This window comes from Podarcis erhardii (assembly GCF_964252035.2).
Source record: "Podarcis erhardii genome assembly, chromosome: 15".
Taxonomy (NCBI): Eukaryota; Metazoa; Chordata; class Lepidosauria; order Squamata; family Lacertidae; genus Podarcis; species Podarcis erhardii.
This window is the reverse complement of record NC_138505.1, coordinates 38019989-38042991: the sequence shown is the minus strand read 5'-3', so window position 1 is coordinate 38042991 and position 23003 is coordinate 38019989. Positions and strand designations below refer to the sequence as shown.

At 44.2% G+C, this 23003-nt stretch overlaps 1 protein-coding gene and 1 long non-coding RNA gene across 3 annotated transcripts in view; one reads left to right on the top strand and one right to left on the bottom strand.

Moving 5' to 3' along the window:
• The window catches only part of LOC309330532 (transmembrane protein 132C-like), a 276077-nt gene that overhangs the window by 67608 nt on the left and 185466 nt on the right, over positions 1-23003 (top strand). Inside the window, exon 1 of one of the 2 annotated variants that reach the window (XM_081842226.1) lies at positions 19655-19747. The exons of the other annotated variant lie outside the window; for it this stretch is intronic. Coding sequence (XP_081698352.1) covers positions 19705-19747 — 43 coding nt within the window. The 5' untranslated portion in view covers positions 19655-19704. Of the gene's footprint in view, positions 1-19654; positions 19748-23003 lie in introns of those variants that run through there. 2 annotated transcript variants of the gene reach the window in all.
• Positions 7553-22862, bottom strand: LOC309330582. Its single transcript, XR_014151490.1, has 3 exons — positions 22767-22862; positions 21638-21752; positions 7553-7964 (listed from the first exon to the last, which is right to left on the bottom strand). It is a non-coding gene; the product is annotated as an uncharacterized lncRNA (long non-coding RNA).

The window sequence follows — 23003 nt, the reverse complement described above, 5'->3', positions numbered from 1 at the left end:
TTCTCTTCTCTTCTGGAGAAGCAAAGATCAAGGGGTCCTCAAACATCCCAAGGGCTGTCTTGTGGAGGAAGATTTCTTCTCTGTTATTCTGCCAGGCAGGAAAAAGAAGCAGTGGGCAGAGATTGCAGGGAAGCAGGTTTTAGCTAACCATTAAAAGAGAGGTGCTAAGTGGAAGAGCTGTTGCAATGTGGCAATGATAACTGGTTTTGATGGTTATTAAGCTGATGGAGATTGCCAACGTCCAATGCCAACACTGGGACGTGGGTGGCGCTATGGGTTAAACCACAGAGCCTAGGACTTGCTGATCAGAAGGTTGGCGGTTCGAATCCCCGTGACGGGGTGAGTTCCCGTTGCTCAGTCTCAGCTCCTGCCAACCTAGCAGTTCGAAAGCATGTCAAAGTGCAAGTAGATAAATAGGTACCGCTCCAGCGGGAAGGTAAATGGCATTTCCGTGTGCTGCTCTGGTTCACCAGAAGCGGCTTAGTCATGCTGGCCACATCACCCGGAAGCTGTACGCCGGCTCCCTCGGCCAATAAAGCGAGATGAGCGCTGCAACCCCAGAGTCATCCGTGACTGGACCTAATGGTCAGGGGTCCCTTTACCTTTACTTTAATGCCAATGTCACCTCTTGTTTAGCCCCTCCCTCTGACTGGTCAAAATCCCTGATGTGGCTTTGCCCACCTCCTTCCTTCCTTCCTTCCTTCCTTCCTTCCTTCCTTCCTTCCTTCCTTCTTTCTCTCTCTCTCTCTCTCTCTCTCTTGCTCTCCCCCCTCCCACACTGTTTGCTCCTTCTTTATTTTCCTCATCCTCTTGCTTTTGTGGCTACCAAACCATCCCACATCCTGCCATAGCCACCGGTCCCATAACAATGGAGGAGCACACACATTGTGCATAGACGGTTCAATCCCTGACCTCTCTAGTTAGGGTTGGGATTGTTCACTGGCTAAAACTCTAGAGTGCCGCTGCCAGTCAGTATTGATAATGTTGAGTTAAATGTTAATGTGGCCCTTATTTCTTATGACCATAAATACCTCTGTGTGTGTGTGTGTGAACAAGGAGTGTTTTTATTAGAAGCTTTTTTAAAAAAACAAAAACAAAAATCCTTCTTTTCGTTGGGTGGGGACGGGAGAAGAGATAAACTGAAGCTCAGTCCACCAGTGTGGAGGGTGGGAAGGTCACAGAGAAAGGCTGAAGCTTGTGCCATTGGTGCAGAGCACCCAAGGATGAACCGCCATTCCCTTCTCCTCCCTCTCAGATGTTTCAGTCACCCAAGCCACCACCTGTCTTTGTACTTTCAGGGTAAGAAAAGGGATCAAGAAAAGGGAGCTCAGGGGGTGGGGGCAAATTGGGGGCAAAGAGAGAGAGAGAGTGCACTGATAAATCATCAGGAAACTGTAATCACTAGGAGAGTATTTGGGATCATTATTCAACAGCCTTTCGACAGAAATGAACCAGGCAATGACAAGAGTGGCTTCCTCTAATTATTTTCCCCACACTCGATTCTCTCACCCGCCCACTGCCGCCCTTTCAAGTATCAAATAAACAATTTCTCTTCTTTCAATTTAGAGCTAACCATCTCTGGGCATGGCTTCTGAGCATCCCTGTCAAGTTTATTTGGGGAGGGGTGTTCCACCCAAGGGAACCTCCTCTTCCTCCCCCCCCCCCTTCTGACTTACTTTTAAAAAGTGGTTGCTTATCTACAAGGAAAACACCCTCCAAAATGGTAGGAACGTCCATCAGAATGCAGGCATGGCACAATTTGGGCCCACATTGCCAACTTCAGCAGGGATAGGAAACCAGGACTGGGCTGCCATATTTGCATATGGCTTCAATATTGTCTCTTAGTTCTCTTTTCTCCATGCTAAACACACATATTCCTTTAACCTTTCCTGAGAGCCCTGGTCTCTGTTCTTATGTTTTCAAACCTACAAGGCACCCCATGACCTTTCAGGTATCATTCATGTCTGAAAAAGCTCTTGCAAAAAGTGTTTCAACTGTGTCAAAATCTGGACTCTTGATGTATACTGTGGCTGACATTGGATCCATGTTTTTGTGGTGCACGAGAGAATGTGAATTGGCCCTTGGAATGAATTTGAACAGCAGCCAATGAAGACTTCTTTACAATCGCCAGACCCATATATATATAATCTCTGCCCTGCATTCCCTGATAGCCACCCCCTTCATATTCTGATGGGCAACATCTGCGGTAAGCAATATCTAGGTCAGCCAACTACATGTCTGACCAGATGTTAGGTAACATATTGCTTCCTCTCTTTGGAGTGAAAAGGTTGCAGAGGCCTAAAGGATGCTAGGAGCTCTTTTGGGAGGCAGCCAAATGAGACAGAGGATTGGGAAGTTGCTGAAATAAAGTGCTCTTTGGGCCATGACACCAAATGAGCCCAAAAGGAAATGCCACTCCTGGTATAGCTGCAGGCCTCAGCCAAAGAGGTGGTGGAGGAAAATTCACTTCCCTTGTGGATCTTCTGAAATGCAGTGCTTTAAAAAAAGGTGGGGGGATTGATATTGCACTTAGAGGGTTCCTCTTCAGAGTCCTAACCATCCATGCTTTCCTCCAGGATATTCCATTTCATACATGGGGTCTTCCTTGAATGTCAACCATGCTTCTCCTATTATTATTTTTTTATAATATTTATTCAAGTTTTAAAGGTTACAAAAGGAAAAAAGAAAAAAAAACCACCAGATTAAGCAAAAAAACAACAACAAGACAATACATCACAATAAGTAAAAACAAACAACAAAAAAGAAAAATACAAACAATTAAAAAACAAATCAAACCTTCCCATAACTTATCTTTCATTTGCTTGTTTCCTTGACCTCCTCACACCTCCCTTTTTTTGTATTCTAGTTCAGTTAGATATTTCAGCAAATCCTTTCCATCTTTGTTTTTATCCTAATAATTTATCTTAATATACTGTAATTTTACATTCTCTTCTTTCACCAATTAACAATCCATTTTTACTTAATCCTTTATAACATTTCTGCTAAAACCACATAACTTCATTCCAGCATCCTTCTAACATTCCTTAATTTTACAATGTTTCTGTAAGTAAACTTTAAATTTCTTCCAATCTTCTTCCACCGACTCTTCTCCCTGGTCTCGGATTCTGCCAGCAACCATGCTTCTCCTATAGCAGGGCAGCCCAACTTTTCATACCAAGTGGGCTGCAGGAGTACTTCAACATGGAACCTGCGAGCAGCACACTGCCCTGTTGTGAGGTGGGGAAATCATAGAATTGTAGAGTTGGAAGGCACCCCAAAGATCATCTAGTTCAACCTCCTGCAATGCAGGAATCTCCACTAACACATCCATGACTGATGACCATCGAACCTCTGTTTGAATACCTCCAATGAAGGAGAGTCCACAACCTCCCAAGGGAGACTGTTCCAGTGTCAAACAGCTCTTACTATCATAAAGCTATTCCTGATGTTTGGTCAGAATCTCCTTTCTTGTAACTTGAAGCCATTGGTTCGAGTCCTGCCCTCCAGAGCTGGAGAAAACAAGCTTACTCCATCTTCTGTGTGACAGCCCTTCAGCTATTTGAAGATGGCTATCATCGTTTCCTCTTCTCCAGGCTAAACATACACAGTTCCTTCAGCTGTTCCTCAAAAGACTTGGTTTCCAGACCCTTGATCATCTTGGTTGCCCTCCTCTGCACACGTTCCAGCTTGTCAGCATCCTTATTAAATTGTGGTGCCCAGAATTGGACACAGTATTCCAGGTGTGGTCTGACCAAGGCAGAATACAGTGCCCTTAACAAACTACAGCTCCCAAAATTCTTTGGGAAAAGCCATGTCTGTTTAAAGTGAAATGACAGTGCTTTAAATGTATGGTGTGGATGTGACCACAATCCTATTGCTAGTTCAATCAGCTTTCATAGATGGTGTGGGGCATCAGCTTGCTCATTGCCTCAGGCAACAAAATGTCTTGGACAGACCCTCCTTACTGAAGGTAAGAAGATCTTGGTCTGATCAGGGCCTGGATGGGAGACAACCTGGGGACAATTGAGCTCCATGGTGGAAGCAAGGTGTGAATATAGCAACAGCAATGGTAACAACAACAAAAACCTGAGTTTTGGGCAACTGCCTGTTCCTGAGCACTTAAGGTAGCAATTTGCCCTATTCTACCAATCTTGCTGCCGTGAGCTGGCCTTGAATATGTCTCCACTCCTGTCTTAACAGTCTGCATTAACCTAGCCTGGCTTCTTGACGCTGCGAAATGTGATTTTCAAGAGGAGTGTATTAAGGAAAGTGCTGGGAACAAAGCAGCAGGGTATTTATCCAGCTCTTCCATCCTTAATGGGCTAATGCAATGTTTGCTTTTTCTGTGCCCTGTTAGGGGAAAAAAAGACAGTAAAAAATAAATAGGAATAAATAAATAAAAAGCTTGTGTCAAAACATTAGGGCTAATCAAGAGAACTGTTGAGGAGGCACTGTTAGAGATGTTGGTAGCTCCCTCTTGTTCAGAATGCTCTTATTTATTTATTTGCTAAAAAAAAGCCTAGTGGAGTATGTAAGAATACAGAGGAGTGGGGAAGAGATGAATTGGTTTTAAGCAGGGAAGGTACCAGAGGTAGTCATGGCTAGGCCACCTGGCAACACCCATCACAGCCTTGCAAGGGCCCTTCCTGAGCAACGACAGGTGTGAGAAAATGAAGCAGTTATTCCTTTTGGCAATAGCCTCCTGGTAGGGGTGCTACTGCCATTTACCTGTGGGGCACAGTGAGGGCAGGCTCAGGGTTGGGTGGGCATACCGGTGGAAGCACCCCCATCGTTCTACCTGGACACTGCGCTGAGGACCTTCTGGTGGTTCCCTCACTGCGAGAAGCCAAGTTACAGGGAACCAGGCAGAGGGCCTTCTCAGTAGTGGCACCCGCCCTGTGGAACACCCTCCCACCAGATGTCAAAGAGAAGAACAACTACCAGACTTTTAGAAGACATCTGAAGGCAGCCTTGTTTAGGGAAGCTCTTAATGTTTGATGCATTACTGTATTTTAATATTTTGTTGGAAGCCACCCAGAGTGGCTGGGGAAGCCCAGCCAGATGGGCGGGGTATAAATAAATTATTATTATTATTATTATTATTATTATTATTATTATTATTATTATTACTACTACTACTACTATTATTAGCTCTGCTGGTGCCAACACGCCTGCAAAGAGGCACCCCTGCCTCTGGGCAATTGTGCAGATTAGGCTCAGAGAGAGATGGATAAGCAAAGGGGCAACAGAGCTTTGGAAGCAAGTTAGCTTGGCAACCCACACTCTCCCAAAAAACCCTCCCCTTTCCCCTGACAGGTGGACTTGAACCTGATTGACAGGAGGACTTGAACTGCATAGAATGATCCTGCTGAAATCAGGTCTTGCAGTCATCTTCTTTACCTGCCCTGCACCTGATGCCATATAGCAGGGTAGGCGAACTGGGCTTGGGGAAAATGACATCTCAAGTCCATTCAGGTTCCCCATGCCTAGTCTACACTAACTGGCAGCAGTTGACCAGAATTTTTACAATACCTGGATATACTTGGGGTTTAACCTGGCACTGTTGTGCAGGCGAGCTTTTGCCCTGTAGGTGTTTCTAAACCACAACTCCCATCGACACCAGCAAATGTAGGCAATGAGCAGGGATAAAAGGAGTTATAGTTCAGCAACATTTGGAGGACCAAAGGTCATCCACATCTGACCTACATGCAAAAACAATACACTGTCCCTGAAAGAGGAGTTCCATAGTCAAGACACCACCAAAAAGGTTCTGTATGTGGCACCCAGTAGCCAGCCCCCTTGTCTCAGTTGTGGGAGGAGGTGTCAGGAGCTCGTCCTACACTCGAGTAGGACCTTGGCAGAGACACATACCCTACTGGCATGTTCCCTCCCTCCTCGTCGATCGTTCAGGAGCTTCAAAAGCTTTCTTCTGCCCGAACATCACAGCGACCGATGCCAACAGAAATCGGCACACTTAGGGATCCGCAGAGTGTTCGCAGCTTGCATAACAGACTTCAGCAACTCAGCATGTTGGCTAATCTATTTTATTTACATATAAACACACACGGAGCACTGCAACATGGCTCCCTCTCTCTCTAGCATCAGATAGCAAAGAGAAAAAGAACAAAGGACAATAGTCCCACTTCACGGGACACAGTAACACAAACATCCTGTCTCCATCACTTCCCACTCTGTGGAGTCAAAACATATACCGTCATGTGAAAGACAAAAATCCCATGACTGCAATCACGGAGCAGGAATTCTAACAGGGGGCACCCACATGCATGTCCTTGATGATTATCTGAATGTCCAGGCAGATTTGTATTTACATTATAAATAATCATGATGTTGGTGGTAGTTCAGATTCAGAATTCCTGAGCTATAACTATCAGCCTCTCAAATTGGCTAGAATAACAAAACCTTTGGATTGACCAAGGCCTCATAGAAATAATAGAAGCTTGACCTTTTGCCCTTGACTAGTCAACAGAGCAGTACTTTCACCCCACTGTATAACCTCTTTTTTATATAAAAAACTAATCAGCAAAATGCCACACACATTTAAAATGTGACCTTGCATTTCTGAAGCATATGTGTTTAAATCTGAAACTTTAGTCCTTTAAAAAGGGGGGGGGGAGAGGACCCAACCTCTTTGAACTTTCCTTTATTTGCTCTGTTCCACAGATGTGGTTAAATTGCTCCATTCTCTTCTCCTCCATTACACAAACTCAGAGCCAGATCTCAATCCAAGCCTGGAAACATATTGGTTTAATCTTGATATTGATTAAGCGAGGGTTGGGTGTTTGGGTTTTTTCTTTCTTTTTAGAAAAGTGTTTCAAGATGCTTACATAGGCAATGTCAGAAATGGCTGGAAAATAATGTGGGGAAGTAAGTGTGTGTGTGTGTGTGTGTGTGTGTGTGTGTGTGTGTGTGTGTTAGGGATCCGAGCACATTTTTTTTTTTAAAAAAAAAAAAAAGGTTAAATGGTTGAATTTTAAGCAGCCTTGCCAATTAGTTCACCAGTGTAAGTCCTGGCATGCTCAGGTTTCTGTGGTTTAAAGGCAGGCTTGGTGTTGCCACAGAAGGGCCTGTTGGGAGTCTTGTCCCTTGCCTGCAGATTTCTGGACCATTTTCAGCTTTCAGCTTTGCAAAGCAAGCCTCTAGCCCAAGGATAGCCAACATTTTTCTCTCTGTATGTTTTGAACTCCAGTTCCCATCAGCCCTAGCCAGCATGGCCAGTGGCCAGGAATGATGGGAGTTGTAGGTTATAAGATCTGGAGGGCACAAGGTATTTTATTTGAGGAAATAAGAGAAGCCATGTTAGAAGGCTTGACTAAATTGCTCAATGAGAAGCAAACAGGAAGTTTTTATTTACACTGAGTCAGACCATTGGTCCACCTAGTCCAGTATTGTCTACCACTGAGCCTCTTGGGCTTGCCAATCGTAAAGCCAGCAGTTCAAATCCCCATGACGGGGTGAGCTCCCCTTGCTTTTTGCTTTGTTTCAGCTCCTGCCAACCTAGCAGTTTGAAAGCATACCAGTGTGAGTAGATAAATAGGTACTGCTGCGGTGGGAAGGTAAACGGCATTTCCGTGTGCTCTGGCTTCTGTCACGGTGTCCTGTTGTGCCAGAAGCAGTTTAATCATGCTGGGCACATGACCCGGAAAGCTGTCTGCAGATAAACACTGGCTCCCTCGACCTGAACGTGGAATTTGACCCCATAATCGAATTGGACTGGACTTAACCATCCAGGGGTCGTTTACCTTTACTTTTGCCTTTACTCTGACTGGCAATGGCTTTCAGACAGGAGCTCTTTGAAGTTCTTCCTGGAGACACCAGAGACTGAGCCAGTGGAGGTTGGTGCCCATTGGGACTGGCAGGTCAGAAGGCTGATCAACAGACGGTGGAGGCAGAGTCAATAATAGAGAGAACCAACGACTTCTAGTTGGCCTCTTCCCTGATGAGTTCTGTAAAGGCAACAGTGAGATGAAAGAGGAGGAGAATAAAGTAATCTGACAGTTAGTGCCACAGGCAGACAGGCTAATGGACCAGCCTCCACTGGTTTGAATCTGGGACCTTTTTGCATGCTAGGCAGATGTTCTACCACAGATGCCCTGCCACTGAGCTGTGGTCCAGTACTGCCTACCAATGTTCTGGCCATCAAAGGCATGTAAATTGTAACAATCCAGAGCAAACAAACAAACAAACAAACAGGCACACCTGCAGTAGTGCGTTCCAGGACAGCCAGAACCAGTATGATCAAAGCAAAACCACTGTCATTGATCAAAACCACAGATGAATGGTTTTTCAGAAATTCACATACTCTGATTGGCGTAAATATTCAAGAAGAGATGCTGGAACAGAATTCTCTGCTGTTTGAATTCTGTTTTGTTGATGGTTTGTGTGTTTGAATGTTCATGCCTGTGATTTCCTGGGGATTTGAGGCTTGTTTGGGATAAATTTTGATATGGAAACCTGAACAGTTAGATGGGGTGGGATTGGGGGGTGCATAAAAACTGCAAGGGACACTCAGGCAGCTCCCCCTGGTGGCCCATTGTCCAAGTGCAGAAAGTTCCTGGCTCTGAGGGGAGTCGACTGCTTACTTGCCAGCATTAAAATCGCAAGAGTGAGGCTTCAACAGCAATTGCATCTATTGGCAAATATGAGGGAGCATGTAGGCAAGCTATATTCACCCACAGCACATGGGCAGGAAGATCCAGTAATGGATTTCAGAAGCTTAAGTAAAAGTAGGTAAAGGTAAAGGACCCCTGGACACTTAAGTTCAGTCAAAGACAACTATGGGGTTGTGGCACTCATCTCACTTTCAGGCCAAGGGAGCCAGTGTTTATCTACAAACTGCTTTCCAGGCCATGTGGCCAGCATGACTAAACTGCTTCTGCCGCAACGAGACACAGTGACAGAAACCAGAGGGCACGGAAATGCCGTTTACCTTCCCACCACAGTGGTACCTATTTATCTACTTGCACTGGCGTGCTTTCGAACTGCTAGGTTGGCAGAAGTTGGGACAGAGCAATGGCAGCTCACTCCATCATGGGGATTCGAACTGCCAACCTTCCGATCGGCAAGCCCAAGAGGCTCAGTGGTTTAAACCACAGCGCCACCCGTGTCCCTAGTAGCTTAAGTGGGAGTAAGTTGGCACTTCCTCCAAATGAGAACAATAGATTGCAGTGATGAGGAAGCCTATGGCTCTCTTGACCTTGTTGGACCCCAACTCCCATCAGCTCCAGCCAGCATAACTAAAGAAGAGCAATACTGGATCTAACCAAAGGTCCATCTAATCCAGCACCCATTTCTCATAGAGGACAACCAGATGCTTCAATGGGAAGCCAGCCAGGCAAAAGCACTCAAGGAGGGCACAGCACAGGGCCATATATTGGGGATAAGGAGCAGAAGAGGCCTGAAAGGCTGGATTTTTTGATTTCCCACATCTGGTTTACACCGATTTGACCGTGGCTTTGTAGAGCTCCAGACAGGGATATTTATGTCAGTCTACCTGGTGGACGCGGGTGGTGCTGTGGGTTAAACCACAGAGCCTAGGACTTGCCAATCAGAAGGTTGGCGGTTCGAATCGCCGTGATGGGGTGAGCTCCCATTGTTCGGTCCCTGCTCCTGCCAACCTAGCAGTTCGAAAGCACGTCAAAGTGCAAGTAGATAAATAGGTACCGCTCCAGTGGGAAGGTAAACAGCATTTCCGTGCACTGCTCTGGTTCACTAGAAGCAGCTTAGTCATGCTGGCCACATGACCCGGAAGCTGTATGCCGGCTCCCTCGGCCAGTAAAGCGAGATGAGCGCCGCAACCCCAGAGTCGGCCACGCCGGCTCCCTTGGCCAATAAAGCGAGATGAGTGCCGCAACCCCAGAGTCGGCCACGGCTGGACCTAATGGTCAGGGGTCCCTTTACCTTACTTTACCTGGTGATGCCAGAGATTGAAACAGGGATATTCTGCACACAAAACATACCCTCCTGGAAGATAAGGCTACCAATGGCTACTAGCTTTGCCCCCGCAGTCGGTGGTCTTGATGCTTCTGAATACCAGCTGCTGGGAAGCACAGGAGGAGAGAGAGTTCTTGTGCTTGATTCCTGCTTTCAGGCTTCCCATAGGCATCTCGTTGAACCAATATGAGAACAGGATAACTGCCTTAATGAGCCGCAGGCCTGATCCTGCAGGCTCATCCTATGTTATTATTCCCTGTCACTGAGCTGTAGCTCTCTGGAGGGAGAAGATCCAGGATGGAAGTCTGGATGACTTCAAAGGGCTTTCATGAACCATCAAGGCACCCTGCAAGAACTGGGTGTGGCAGTTCCTTTCGCAATCTCCCAAATGGTTAAAAAAAGCAAGCTGAAAGATTTCCCAAGCCAGTGTTTCCCTTTACCTGCATTGCTGCAGCCACAGTAAATGGGAACAGACGCTTTAGCTCTGAGCATCTCTGCTTTCAATTCAGCCTGAGCAGGCATGCTATGAAATGAGATCACCGTTGGCGGGAACAATGGGAGGGGAGAAACATTCTACAAAGGATCATGTATGAAAACACAAAATAAATGACTACCTTCTGTTCAGTAATCAGAAAAAGAATATCTTAGGATTTTTTTATTTTTATTTTGCTAAGTTCCAAGAAAGAAAATTAGGTCGTTCCACATCTAAGGCCATTGTTTGCATTGAAATTGTGCTTAGGTTTCACCCAGATCTGATGTTCTTGGTATTCCAGATTGTATCCCCTGTGATGATGGCTGTGGTGTGAAGTTCCATGATTCTGTCTCTGACAGTGGTGCTTGGTGCCCATTGAGGCTTCTGGGGGCAGAATTCAGGGAGCCCCAATAACAAGTGGAGCTGGAGCCAATGAAAAGCAAAGCCAACTTGTAACAGATTTCCCCCCATCCTCCTTCTCCTTGCTGAGTTCTACAAGAGCAAGACTAAGGAGGAGGAGGAAGATGTCACCCCCAGGACTGGCTGTAAGTACAGAGGCAAACAGATGGGGACTTGGTGAGGGCAAACTGAGGTTGACCACATGCCCTAACAAAGCAGATCAGTGGGTGGAGCCAAAATGTGGATCTTAAGAGGTGTGGAAAGGCCATAGCTCGGTGGTAGAACATCTGTTCTGCATGCAGAAGACCTCTGGTTCAATCCCTGGTATCTCCAGGTGGGGCTGGGAATATCCCCTGCCTGAAAACCTGGAAAGCCACTGCCAGTCAGTGTAGATCAGGGGTGGCCAACTCCCAAGAGACTGCAATCTACTCACAGTGTTAAAAACTGGCAGTGATCTACCCCCTTTTTTTGGGTTCAGGTCAAAGTTGTTGAGTTTTTCTTAGGTTGGAAAGCCCTGTTTTTTGGGCTGCAGGGCAAAAATGTCAAGCTTTTTTAGGGGAGGCAAAGTTGTTGAGCTTCTTTGGGGAGCCAGTGATCTACCAGTGATCTACCAGTAGATCACGATCTACCTGTTGGACGTGCCTGGTGTAGATGATATGGAGGTAGATGACCCAAGGGTCTGACTTGGTATGTGGAAGCTTCCTATGTATGTCCCTTTGTGTTGCAAAATTGGAAGGCTAACTCCATTCCCATCCTCATAATAGTTCAGAACAATGAAATAAGGTCAGCTTTGCTTAAAAATGAGAACCAAGTGAAATTTCCCCCATTCTTTCTAGGGAAGGATCACTTCAGTGGCCCCTTAATTTCCCCCCTCCAGTTTTGCAGTATTGTTTTTGAGGTGGAGCAATTAGACTAGTGCAAAGTATTTAAGATGTGGCCACACCATCAATTTGTACCAAGGAATTATGATTCTAGCAAAGAGTTTAGGGGGCAGATGCAAGAAGCCCCTTGACTTGACCTGTCGTGAGGGTCAACAGTGCACCAAGTGCTAGAAAAGCAACTTATTTCATTCAGCTGCATGTTAGTAATTCCCATATCTGATAAATCCAGATAGATGATTATTTTTAAGCATTGGACAGGATGCAAAACAACCTTCAGCCTTTCCTTTCTTAGGCTGTGATGAAGTGCAATGTTAACAGCAGAGGAGGGGAAAACAGTTCTGAAGAATCTATCCTCTGCCCCCCCCCCCCGGTAACCTGGTTTTAATTATTCCCTTTTTATGAGCTCAGTTCCAAAGTCAGACATCAATCGGGAGGCCCCCTCTTCTGAAGTTTTCCTGTTCTGCTGGGTGCTTGGAAGAAAGAAGGCGGGCGGGGGGGGGGGGGGAGAAATGACTCTTCTGTATGTTAATCAGGAGTTGGTAATGGAAACCAGCCCAGAGATGTTGACTTAGTCTGGTTCTTTGCCAAGAGAAAGGTGAAAGTTCAGGCATCAGCTCAGGTTGCCAAGGCTCGTTCTGAGGGGTGGAACAGGGGTGGCAGAGTCTGGGCAGTGGGGGGAATGCCTGTTAATAGTTTCTCATTAAGAGCTGCTGTTTCAACTACAATGTTTCAACTACAATTCTTTTGGGTTTCAAAAGAATTCTTTTGGGTTTCAACTACAAAACATTTTTGTTGTTGTTGTTGTTGTTGTTGTTGTTAAATGTGATACCAAAGAGAATGACAGGTTTACCAGTAAATAAAAGGACTGCAATTAATAATTGGCAGAATTGGCAGACTGGGGGGCACAAACGGCCGTTCAATAGCATCCCAAATACTTGGCTCAGTGGGTGCAACTTGTGGCTTTGATGCTCAGCCACAAACATGGTGCCACAGGGAGTTGGCCACAGGCTGGGGCACACAGGCCATGCTGAAGATTTTACTCCAGGGTAAATGGATTCTTTCCCACCTGTTATCACTACAGTCTAGAATTTGAATGGTCTTTGCTCCTGGAAGCTCCCTGCTTAGGTATTTTACACCTCAAGAGTGTTTTGTTAGCAGGGGAGCTCTGTTTGCATGGCCACTGATTTTAAGGCAGTGTTTGCATCTGGCAAACGGTGCCATCATGGCAAACCACTGAGCCACAGAGGTTTTGTTCAGTGGTGTGGTGTCCTGGGGGAGGGGGGTGGTCAAAGATCCAATACTATTTCAGTAGCAGGGTCCCGGTTTCCAACTTCCTAGAGCTGCTCAAGGGAGCCAGCATACAGCTTCCGGGTCCTGTGGCCAGCATGATTAAGCCGCTTCTGGCAAACCAGAGCAGCGCACAGAAACGCTGTTTACCTTCCCATTTACCTTACCTACCTATTTATCTACTTGCACTTTGACAAGCAGTTCGAAAGAAGATACTAGAACGCTCCAAACCACTTGCCGATATATGTGCAGAGAAAATAGAAGCTCTACCTGAAAGTCAACAAATTGAGATCTGTATTGATTGTTGAAATGCATTCCTAATTATCATTATTGTATAATTAGAAGATGATTGTATAATCTTAGAAAGTTGTACATTCTTAGAAGGGGTGTGGCAGTGCATCCTGGCTTATGTGACACTCAAAGGGGATGAGAAAAAAATGTGGAGGAGAAGGTCTATCAATGGCTAGCCCAAACTGCTAAATAGGACTGCTATCTTAAAGGAAGGGTGAATTCCAGTTGGCAGGGATGAACAGCAGGCAGAGTGTTGGCTTCCATGCTCTCGTTGTTGTCTTTCCAGAGGTTGACTTTTCTGCAAAGCAGGATGTTGGATTTAGGGTGCATCCTTTGTTCTCAAAAAAGATGGTGTTCCTATTTAGGAGAGCTGAGTTTTTATAAGGTTGGATTTGCCTAGTCCAGGGATCAGCAAACCTTTTCAGCAGGGGGCCAGTCCACTGCCCCTCAGACCATGTGGGGGGCCGGACTATATTTTGAACGGGAAAAAATTAAACAAATTCCTATGCCCCACAAATAACCCAGAGATGCATTTTAAATAAAAGCACACATTCAACTCATGTAAAAACACGCTGATTCCCGGACCGTCCGTGGGCCGGGTTTAGAAGGCGATTGGGCCGGATCCGGCCCCCGGGCCTTAGTTTGCCTACCCATGGCCTAGTAGTCAGTCCCCTTAAGCTAGCTGCAGCTCTGAAACAGTAGCCTTATTATGACACCCACAACTCTAAGTTAGTAGCTGCAGTACCTCCTTCTGGCCAGCAGCACTGGTGACACCCAAGCGCAGTGGAGAGGGCAACAGCAGCAGCTGCTGCCTCTTGTGACCAGCTGCAAAAATGCCACAGAAAAGGAGGGCACAAAAGCCTGGTTTTCAATTCTCTTTTTTTCTGCATAATTTTTATTGTTTTTTAGATCATAACAAACAAAAAAATAAAGCAGTTTACACCTTGTTGTCGCAGATTTTTTTCTATAAGACTTCCTTCAGCTTCCCCTGAAATCATCCATACCCTAATTTAACAAATTCACACAAATCCTGGCTTATATTGACATTATTTTCTCTTTCCTTCTTTTTCTCTTTAGACAATATTCCAACCTTTTCACAGAGCTTTTTTAAACCCAACTAGCGTTATCTGACCTTCACTTATATTTTCCAGATATTCCCCAAATTTCCCCCAGTCCTCAATGAACCTTTGGTCTTTTAAATATCTAATTTTCCCCGTCAATCTGTCCATCTCCGCGTATTCTAGTAGTTTTGCTCTCCATTCCTCAAGCGTCGGTATGTTCTGTTGTTTCCAATTTTGAGCCAATAGGACCCTTGCGGCCGTTGTTGCATATTGAAAGAATTTACTGTCATTGTTCTTTATATCACTTCCTGCTAGGCCTAACAGAAAAGCCTCTGGCTTTTTCCCAAAGTTATATCTTAATAAACTTTTCATTTCATTATATACACTTTCCCAAAAGCCTTTGACCTTTCTGCAGTCCCACCACATGTGGAAGAAGGATCCCTCTTTTTCCCTGCATTTCCAGCATTTATTGCAAGTTTTATATATTTTTGCTAATTTTGCAGGTGTTATATACCAACGGTAAAACATCTTCATGAGGTTCTCTTTTAACGTTATGCAAGCTGTAAATTTAAGATTTTTTTTCCAGAGTTTCTCCCATTCTTCATAGTATATATTATGGCCGATGTCCCTTGCCCAATGAATCATCACCGACTTCACTTCCTCATCTATCAAGTTATACTAATAGCATATTATACATCTAATAGCATATTATACATTTTAGAAAGAATTTTGTAATCATTGTTTATTATTTCAGTCTGGAATTTAGATTCTTTATCCGCGTATCCTCTCTCTTTAATGTCTTGTCTAAACATTTCGTTTATTTGGAAATAGTGTAACCAATCATAGACTTTTTCTTTAACCTGGTCATATGGTTTCAGTTTCCATGTCCCCCCTACTTTTGTTAACAATTGTTCATAAGTTATCCAATCACCTCTCATGTTTACTTTTTTCACGCTCATAACTTCCAATGGGGATAGCCAGTGTGGTACTTTAGGTTCTAGTAAAAATCTATTCCTCTCCCAAACTTCCATTAGAGGGCCTTTAAAGATATGTGTTGCGAAACCCTTGTGCTTCCTCTTCCCCTGCCATAAGTACGCATGCCATCCTGCTCTATTGTCGAACCCCTCCAGATCTAATAGTTCCTTATTTTCCAATTTTATCCACGTTTTCACCCAGCAAAGGCACGATGCCTCGTAATATAATTTCAGATCTGGCAGAGCGAATCCCCCTCTTTCTTTAGCTTCTGTTAACAATTTAAACTTAATCCTTGGTTTTTTGCCCTGCCAGACATATTTTGAGATTCCTCTTTGGCACTCTTTAAATATCTTAGTGCCCTTGATTATCGGTAAGTTCTGGAACAGAAATAACATTCTCGGGAGAACGTTCATCTTAATTAAAGCTATCCTACCCCAGAATGACAATCTCAGCTTCCCCCACCTCTCCAAGTCCTTTTTTATCTCTTTCCATACCTGCTCATAGTTATTCTTAAATAGGTCTATATTTTTCGGGGTTATCCATATTCCTAGATATTTCACCTTTTTGGCCACTTCTATTTCTGTTTGTTGTTGTAATTCCTCGATTGCCTTCGAATCTAAATTCTTCACCATTATTTTAGTCTTTCTTTTATTTAACTTGAAACCAGCCACCTTACCAAATTGTTCCAGTTCTTCCGGTATCTCTTTTATTGAGTTCAGCGGATCTTCTGTTGTTATTACTAAGTTGTCTGCGAACGCCTTAACTTTATATTCATTTTGACCAATTCTAATCCCTTTTATTTTCTTGTTTTGTCTTATTGAGTTCAGGAGTACTTCCAGTACTATTATAAATAGCAACGGGGAGAGTGGGCAACCCTGTCTTGTACCCTTCGCTACCGTTATTTCTTCTGACACCACGTTGTTTATAATCAATTTGGCCTTTTGCTCCGTATAGATTGCCTTTATTCCGTTGAAGAAGTTCATACCGACCTCCATATATTCTAACTGTTTTAGTAAAAAGTCCCAAACTATATTATCGAATGCTTTCTCTGCATCCACGAACATCATTATGGCTTGCTTATCATACCTGGCAGACAAGTATTCTATGGAATTTATTATATTTCTAATATTATCTTTCATTTGCCTGCCCGGCAGAAAGCCCGCCTGATCTCCATGGATATATTCTGACCATATGTTTTTAACTCTACTTGCCAGTATTCCTGCGAAGATTTTATAATCAACATTTAACAGCGAGATCGGCCTGTAGTTCTTAACTTGCGACAGATCTGAGTCTTGTTTTGGGATTAAAGTAATGAAAGCATCCTTCCAAGTATCTGGTATTTCTTTTTCTTTCAAAATATTATTCATTACTTCTCTCAGTGGTGCCAATACAGTATTTTCCATTTCTTTATAGTAGCTTGCTGTGAAGCCATCTGGGCCCGGGGCTTTCCCTCTTTTTAAATCTTTAATTGCTAATTTTATTTCTTCTGTCTCTATTGGGGTGTTTAATTGCTCTTTTTCCTCTATTGGAATCTTCTGAACCTGCTTATCTTTCAAAAATCTATCTATTTTTCTCTGGTTGAATCTCTCTCTATTTTTATATAATCCTCTATAATAATCCAGAAAAACTTTCCTTATTTCCTTGGGGTTAGTTATTTCTTCTCCGTTCGCTACAATTTTATTTATTGTGCTTTGTTCCTTTCTTTTCTTGGTTTGCCATGCCAGAAGCTTCCCTGACTTGTTCGCAAACTCAAACGTTCTTTGTCTTAGTTTTTTTATGTTCCATTCTACTTCCCTATTTATTATTGTTGCATACTGGGCTTGCAGTACTTTAATATTTTCTTTTATTCTCTTATTATTAGGTTTTTTAACTAATTTCCCCTCCAAGTCCGTTATCTGTTTCAGAATGTCCTTTTTCCCTTTATCTCTTCCTTTGTTTTTAATGGCATTCTGCTGAATAAAAAAGCCCCGCATCACTGCCTTATCCGCATCTCATACCACCTTAGTTTTGGTGCCTTTATTCATATTATCCTTAAAGAATTCTTTCATCCTTTTCTGCGCTTTTTCAACTATATCTTGGTCATCTAAGAGATAATCCTTCAGTCTCCATCTAAAAGTACCTTCTTCCAGACCTTTCAGTTCCATCTTTATTGGGTTGTGGTCAGATATTATTTTGGCCTGAATCTCTACCCGTATAATTCTTAGTGTTAGTTCGTTCGAGACCCAGATCTGATCTATTCGGGACAGTGATTGGTTAGGCTCAGAGTGGTACGTAAATTGCTTTTCCAGCGGATGTCTAAGTCTCCAGGCATCTATTAGGTTACAGTTTTTAACCAATGAGAAAAAGGTTCTGGGCAGCTGGGTTTTCAATTCTCTGCCTGGAGATCCTTAGAGACGTGGAGCTTTTTGCTGGAAGCCCCTTCAAGTATAGCCGGTGTTGGTGTTTCCATGATGGCAATGGCAGGGTCATGGTCCTTGCTTCTGATTAAAATGAGTTCTATTTTTATACTGCCTCTGAGCTATTAATTCAGCAGAGCAATCCATTAATGGTGGTGGCCCTAATTGAAAGGGGGAGAAAAATTCATTGCCATTAAGGAAAGAAAGGGGGGGGGAATGACATCGGATCCAGGATTTGCCTTCCTCTTCTCTCCTCCCCCTCTTTAATTAGCTGGCCTAACACAAAGAAACAATGCATTAAAGGAGCAGCCTGACAGGGGAAACATCAGAACAATGCAGTCCTAATTAGGAAATGTCTGCATTATTTCTCTCCCCCACCCCACCCCTATATCATAAAGGCATGACCTATTTTATTTGTATTAACTTGATGGAGCATATAAAGTAGCAGGAGACATAAACAGCAGTGGCGCTGAGCATCACTCTGACAGAGCCTCCCCTGCCCTCAACCTGCAGGTCTCCTTAATCACAGGTGACAAGCTATTGTCCTACAACCATGCAAGGCTGATGCTCAGAGGGATACATTTTCCTGCTGGTGGTTCTCTCATTGATTCTGGAGCAGTGGTGGCTGGTGATTGTTGGAACTGGTAGGGCGGACTGTAGGAAGGCCAGCTGGAGGTGGAGTCAGTGAGAGGCAGAGCCAAATAATTCCACTTTCATCCCCATCCTCCTCCCTTCTTAGTTGAACAAGGACAACATGGAGACTAAGGAGGAGGAAGAAGCTGGCAGCTAGAGCCAACCCTAAGAGTGATTGTAGGTAAGAAGGCAGGCAGGTGGGGGCTAGCTGAGAGTAGACTAAGTTTGGTGGGGCAGTATGTCATGTACGCTGATGGACCAGCCTCCACTGCCTTTATATTTGCAATAGTTCCTGGGGGTGGCAGTGGCTCTCAGCTTTGTTATTGTCACCCTTGTAGAACTTGCCATTAGTTGGCCTTGTCTGCCACTGGCTCTGATGCCGTCTACTGTAGACCCCCTGCCTTCCACCCCACCAGTCCCAATGTGCACCAGCCTTCACTCAGTTTTCCTTGGTATAAAGTGGCTTCTTATGTGCGTAAGCCCACCTTTAAAAGAGGAGTTTGGTGGAAGAGAAGCAGAAACTGATGAGTCCAAGGGTGACTGACATCTGTGTCACTGGCCACAACAATCAGAAAGTGAAGGGTCTGCCTCTCAGTGTCAGGATATGTGTTTTGCATGCAGAAGGTCCTAGGTTCAATTCTTGACATCACCAGTTTATGGGCTTATGGGAATTGGAGTGCAGCAACATCTTCAACCTTTTCAGACCTGGAACCCACTTTTAAACCAAACATGTAATCGGAGACCCATTTTTTAACCCGTTACCATATATTTGTATTGTGTTAGTGCTGCTTTTTCAATCCACCTTGGATCAGGTCATGACCCACTAGTGGAGACCAGTGATCTAGAGGGTCACAGAGCTTCTCAGTTCAAGCTCTGGGGTCCCTTAGAGCAATCTACTCATTCAATGTGATTCTGTTGTTCAGATGCATGGGATCATATCACAGTGAAGCTTCAGCCATACCAGTGTGGACTTTCAAAAGAATTATGCAGGAAATGTGGAAGTTTAAGTATTGAGAGTGGAGGGTTGTTTCCTGTTCATTCTTCTTAAAATGCCCTTTAATGTCTAATGGTGGGAGGAGGTTGGACTGACCACTACCATGTTAGAAAAGTATCATGGATTGATTTAACGTTCCATGACAGGGCGCTGACTCTGATTTATGTATTGCAAGGAGAATTTGGCCTTTTACTCCAAATAGCCCCTTTTTTTTAACTCTGGATATACTCGTGCCCTTTCATCCCACTGGCCTGTCTTTCTCTTCACCTCTTGGCTAATTCTCACAAATGATGTGCAAGCTGGCTATAGACCTTGTGGGATTCTTGTGATTGAAACCTGTGAACCTCTCCTATCCTGCCGGTCGATGACCTTACAGAAGCTGCCTCCTGATGGAGGATGCCGCAAAGGTTGGTGAAGGTTATGTTGAAAACAAACAAATAAATAAAGCACATTGACTCTTACAGGACTGACATAACCACTTCTGATCTTGGTGAAGTTAATGGGCACATTGAAATGTGTTAAAATAGATGGGAAGTTTGAGGCATCTGATTTAGGTTCTTCACGCATATACACACACCTATTCTGGATTAGACTGTCCAGGGTCTGTCCTTTTTTGAAATGGATCTCTATTTGATAGGACGGAGCAAAAATGTTCTCCCTACTTTTATGCCACAAAAGGTATGTGTGCGTGTGTCTGTTTGCAGGGATTTCAAGGGTGCAGGAATACACTTCACAGTGTTCCCATACACTCCCCAGTCTCCTCACTGCTGCTGTATGCATAATCATGAATGTCACACTACATCCCTGATATACAGTGATTCATCTCTGTAATGTATGAAATCTGATTCCGTCTTTGTCAGATGAGACCTCTTATTTCTGCTGGTACAAGTGCCCATGGAATCCTGGGCAAGATCTGGGGATATTCAGCCTGGAGCAAAGGTCAGCCAGTGGCAGGAAGCATGAAGCAAATAGCACAGCACTGGTTCAAAGTAGCTGGTCAAACTTGGGCATTTCAGGACCCAGGAGAGCTCTGCAAAACAGGAGGAGTTTTTCTGACAAACTGCAAAACTCACCTGAGTCCTTATATCTGTAAGATGATGAGTACCAAAACTTTACCCTTCTACTGAGGTTGTGTAGAATTTAAAGGTACCATTTGAATGCCCTCACTTATTTTGCTATCTCCAACAGGACAGGTAACTTGATGATGATGATTATGATGATGTTTTCTCCTTGGGGAGAGCATTCCACAAGCAGGGAGCTACTGCGGAAAAGGCCCATTCTTGTGTTGCCACCCTCCAAATCTCTCATGGAGGAGGCATGTCAGATGATGATTGCAGGGTCTGGGTCTGTTCATATGGAGAGAGGTGGTCCTTAAGGTACTGCAGCCCTGAGCTGCTTAAGGCTTTATAGGTCAAAACCAGCACTTTGAATTGGGCCAGGAAACTAATCGGCAGCCAGTGTAGTCAGGCCAGAATTGGTATTATATGCTCAAACCGTCTTGCCCTGGTGAGCCGCTGAATTCTGCACCAGCTGGAGTTTCTGAACTGTCTTCAGAGGCAGCCCCATATATAAAACATTGTAGTAATCTAACCAAGGGGTTACCAGAGCATAGACAACAAACGTTAGGCTATCCCTGTCTAGAGAGGGGTGCAGCTGGGCCACCAGCCAAAACTGGTGGAAGTCACTCTGTGCCACTGCGGCCACCTGAGCCTTAAGCAACAGTAATGGGTCCAGAAGTAGCCCCAAAATGTGTACCCATTCCTTCAGAGGGAGTATAACCCCATCAGGAGTTACACTTCCCATCTGTCTGGTTTAGGAAACTTGGATCAATGTCTTAGCTAAAGCCTGGCCATGTTCATTATACTCTGCCTTGATTTGCCTGTTTGCAGCCTATAGATCTATGCTGGGACACTATACTGGATTCACCAATAAACCATGACCTCCAGTCATGGTCACAGTTTGATTTCTAAGTCCTTGGGGGAGATTAGGCCACTACCACTGAAGAAAAGCTCCTCTCATCAGAAATGTCACAAGTTTGGGTTACAAATTCTTTGGAAACATTGGTTGGCATTCAATGCTACTCCTACTCAGAGCAGGCTTATTGAAAGTAATGGGAACAACTAACGTAGCTCAATTAATTTTATCAGGTCTACTGTGAGTAGGAATTAACTGACTTGTACCCATTGGAACTTGCAAGTGGACTACATTTCAGAATGCCGTCATATCTCTGTAGGCACATTTAATCCCACCTTCCCACACACCCAACAAAACTATTTTGGTCACTGCATTTGGGTTACCTTTGTGTAGAGCTTATTTCAGCACAAAGGGCTCATGTGGCTTTGTCCACAGATTTCCAGCATTTGATCTGTGTCAGTAAAGGCTCCCGAAACATCGACGGATGGCGAAGCATCCCTGCAGGGGAGGGTGAAAATAGAAAATCCCCTTTATTACAGGGGTTGCAATTTTCGCTTCACGGCAGCGGGCCGGTAATAAGCACCCAACCAAGATATTAGAGTCTAGCCCAGAGGAATTTAATAAAAAGGTCTTCAGGATGCTTAGACTTCATGGCTCTGTCTGGGCCCTGCTTGATATCTCATCCGTGACCTCTGTGCAATCAGGGTTAAGTAAGGATCATGCTGTGCCTAAGCCTTTAAATGAAAAGGTCTGATTAACTGTCAAGAATATCTATTGTCAGGAACCTTTGGCTTTTTATGTGCCTGCCCTGTGTGGTAAACCACTACAACTTCAGCATCCTCAGGCTGGACATTGGGCCTCTGGCAAAGGGAGAGCTATAGAATCCTTTGTGTTTCCATTGGAACCTGATGGCTAGAACTTTGGATTTTTAAATTGGAGGTGGGCATGGATTCAGCAGGTGTAGAAGTATCTATACATTGTTTTGAATCCTATCCTTAGGGGTGTGTTGTCGTTGCTTTTTGTGAGGGTGGTGTTGTCATGGGGGTGCTGGGTTCAGGATTCAAATTCCTGAGGATGCAGGCTTTACCATTCAGTTTCTTTTAAATAAAAATAATAATCATAGTCCTTATGTCTGTGACGAAATGCTAGAAATTTCGTGGGCATTGTTTACTCAAATCTCAGAAGCCAAGAGAGGTTGCTGATTAAGGTGTCCAATGGTTGCTGGGGACGGGTGTGTGAATTTCAGCATCCCCCAGCTCCCCATGTCTTGCAAAATCAAAATATATATTCTATTCTTGTTTGATTGCTATTGCATTTTCTGGCTCTTAATGGCAGTTTGCTCATTTGGAAGGAACAAATCCTGCCACCTATCTCTCCAACATGAATTAAATATGAAGGTCCATCACCTTAAATTAACATTCTGGAGTTGTGGCACTTATTGCTATTTTCCTATCCCTGCCTCATCAGAAGAAAGTATCTCTCTTTATTGCTTTTCACTTGCTAGCATCCCACCTAGTTCCGTGCTTGTACAAAGGCAGACGGGTGCTGATGTGTTTGTGTTGCAATGCCTTGGTAGAATATTGATGAATCTGGCTGTCTTTTCAATGGTGAGAATTTGCAACCTGTAAATCATAAAATTAAGTTTTAGCGGGTTATTAAACACCTAAAATCTCCTCTTTTTTAAAAAAAAAATGCAAAAAATGAGCAAAACTAAACCTGAGATGTCAAGATCCATATCTGAGCCATGAC